The sequence below is a fragment of the Lycium barbarum genome, chromosome 6 (genome assembly GCF_019175385.1).
Source record: "Lycium barbarum isolate Lr01 chromosome 6, ASM1917538v2, whole genome shotgun sequence".
In the NCBI taxonomy this organism is placed as follows: Eukaryota; Viridiplantae; Streptophyta; class Magnoliopsida; order Solanales; family Solanaceae; genus Lycium; species Lycium barbarum.
Window position 1 is genome coordinate 124,374,138 of NC_083342.1, and position 2,966 is coordinate 124,377,103.

Genomic DNA, 2,966 nt, shown 5'->3' on the forward strand with positions numbered 1-2,966 from the left:
TTTGTACACAACTGAAGCAACTGAGCTCTTCAATTGGCATGGATTTGGTGAAAACAATCCAATAAGTGAAGATTATAGTTACAGAGAGTACTCAGAGGAAGTGATTGAATGGTGTAGAGGACTTCCATTAGCTCTTCAAGTTATCGGTTCGTCGTTGGCCGGAAAATCCAAGGATGTGTGGAGAAGTGCTATAGAAAAGTTGAGAGATATTCCAACAAATAAAATTTTTGACAAATTGAGATTAAGTTATGAGTTATTGGAAGATGATCATGATCAGAACTTGTTCCTTCACCTTTGTTGTTTCTTTGTGTGGATGAAGAAAGATTTTGTAGTTAGGATATTAGATAAATGTGACTTTTACACATTGGTAGGGATTCAAAATCTTGTTGATTGAAGTTTAGTGACAGTTAATGAATATGTAAATGAGATAAGAATGCATCAATTAGTACGAGATATGGGAAGAGACATTGTTCGTCGAGAAGCTGCTGTGGATCCTGGAAAACGTAGTAGACTTTGGCACCATTCGGATTCTTACAATGTCCTAAGAGGAAAAATAGTAAGTAACTAAGCATGTTTTTATTTAATTTGAATATCTTGTCACCTTGTTCCTATGTACAAAGTTTTCCTTTTTTCCCTTTCCGATAATGGTGATGTCTGGGTTAGTTTGGTGCACCAATGGGCGGCGGAGTTAATGAAGCGGAAGGGGTTGATCCGAACGCTCTTCCTCGAAAATCATATTGAATAAAAATCAATTTTTCTTATGTATATAGTTGAAGCGGAAGGTGTGTTCAAGTTAGAGCCACCGGAAAATGCTGATGCTCGATCAAGTGCTTGCCAACATGGGAATTTCAAATTTGGAACCTACAATGAAAAGTATTGTGGTTTCTCTTGTATTTGGTCGTGCGTACAATGCTGGAAGAGTTAGAAATGAATACCCAAACTTTGTACAAGATGACATATCAAGTTCATTTTCGCTATCGCCTAAGGAGTTCCCCCCTCAGGTCTGTCTCTCCTACACTCCTTTTACGTGCATTAATTAATTAAATCAAAATCATTGATAATAAGATGAGACATGTGTAAGTAACCCATCCAAGTAAGAACTTGAGGAAATGAAAAGGAGCCAAATTCATGTTAACAGACTAGGTAGAAGAATAACACTAAACTACATGTAAAGATTATGATCAAATTGACCAGCGAAACTGTGGGTTGTTATATCATTTCTTTGGAGAGACGATCGAATAGTTGTATCTCGTGAAAAAACAAAAATAAATACTACTCCTATGAGTTTTGTATCAACATGTCCCTCTCGTGTGAGCATGAATCTTTTTTACGGTAAAACACCTGGAAACATTTTTAACTTTTTGGGTGGTGATGAGATTAATTTGAGCTTAGGACCTCATGCCTGCTCACTAAAGTCTAAAGATAACGTATTTCTAATTACGTAATTATGTTTCAACATATGAAGACAGAAATCTAATTGATTTACTGTCTCAGATATTGTACAACCGTGGTGTTTTCTCTACATTTTTGCCTGGCGAAAGCATACCGAATTGGTTCAGCTACAAGTTCACAGATGCAGCAGATGTCTATTGCGCCCTGCAAGATGTTGATAGCCGTAAAGTAATAAATGGTTTGAGCATTTGCTTTGTGTACAAATGTCCTGAAACATACACCAACTATGGCTTGTCCGATGGACCAGCCATTTGGATAAGAAATCAGACAAAAGATTTGAATTGGGCGCTTTACCCTCCTTGGTTTGGCCTGCCAGAAGATCATGAAAGTGGCATGATGTGGTTTAGTTATTGGAAAGTTGAGAATTTGTTTTAACAAGGAGATGTCATTCAGGTTATGGGGTCTCCTCAGTTTGCTGAATTTAAAGAACTTGGTGTTAAAATTTTATACCTTGATGATCAAGCAGAGAATTCTGATTCTAATGTGACTACTAAAGATGACAACCCATTTGAAGATATTCTGAGGAACTACTTCAGTGATGATGGACGTACTTACTACATTTGCACTTGAGATTTGTGTGTGGTTGTCGCAAGAGGCAGAGCTAGAATACGAGTCATGATTTCGGCCCAACTCAATAGTTTTGGTCTAAGAAATTCATTCAATGTGTATAAACTAGTCAATATACCTGGGCTTCGCGCGATCCTAAAAAGTATGTTTAAACTATTCTAAAAACTACTCTGTACATATGTCATAACCATATTATAAGTTAAACTCACATGTAAATTCTTACCAGCTCCATCATAAGAAAACTCGCCGGAACTCCTCATAGAGTTACCAAAATGGCTTTGTCCTTTCAAAACCCGGCCCAAATATGAAGAATAGACTCTTTACCAAGATTCTAAAGGCCGGAGATGTGTTCGTTTTCCCATTTGGTCTCATTCATTTTCAATTGAATATTGGAACGACTAAAGCTGTTGCAATGTCTGGACTCAGTAGTCAAAATGCAGGTGTTATCACTATTGCTAATGCAGTATTTGGCTCGGATCCACCAATCAATCCTTATGTTCTCACAAAAGCATTCCAAGTTGAAAAGAAAGTTGTGGATTATCTCCAATCACAATTATGGTGGGACAACAATTAAAAAGATATTTCAAAATATATTGATCTACAAATATTTATGTTATGTTTGCTTGTGTCACTTAAATAAGTAATCTTGCTGCGGTAGGATTTCCTCTCCATTTTAGTGTGATGTATTGGATGAAGATATATTATGGCTTATTATGGAATAAAATTAAGTTTGTTGTGTGTGATATTTTATTCCCCGGAACAAAGTACAAGCGGAAGAAAACATGGCAGAGTGCTTGTATAATTGGTATACTTTATGTATACCATGCATTATCACCCTCCACCTTTATATGCATAAAGAAATTAAAGGCTACTTTTTTATCAAAATTGAGTTTAAGTTTATGCAATTATTTAGCCAATCCATCATTCACAAAGTAATAATGTGTAAA

At 36.1% G+C, this 2,966-nt stretch overlaps 1 protein-coding gene across 2 annotated transcripts; it reads left to right on the forward strand.

Annotated features, from left to right (window-relative positions):
• LOC132600124 (uncharacterized) lies at positions 1-2,556 on the forward strand. Of its 2 annotated transcripts, XM_060313233.1 has the most exons (3): positions 1-556; positions 771-1,001; positions 1,495-2,556. In XM_060313233.1, the coding sequence occupies exons 2-3, from the start codon at positions 810-812 to the stop codon at positions 1,825-1,827; spliced, it is 525 nt and encodes a 174-aa protein (XP_060169216.1). In that variant the 5' UTR covers positions 1-556; positions 771-809; the 3' UTR covers positions 1,828-2,556. The 2 variants fall into 2 exon arrangements, with proteins under 2 accessions (XP_060169216.1, XP_060169217.1); XM_060313234.1 differs by having other exon boundaries at positions 1-1,001.
• Positions 2,557-2,966: the final 410 nt, after the last annotated feature.

Coding starts and splice junctions, on each gene's coding strand:
- LOC132600124 (XM_060313234.1), top strand. CDS start 810: ATGCTGATGCTCGATCAAGTGCTTGCCAACATGGGAATTTCAAATTTG. Junction 1,002..1,494: donor CTAAGGAGTTCCCCCCTCAG/GTCTGTCTCTCC, acceptor TTACTGTCTCAG/ATATTGTACAACCGTGGTGT.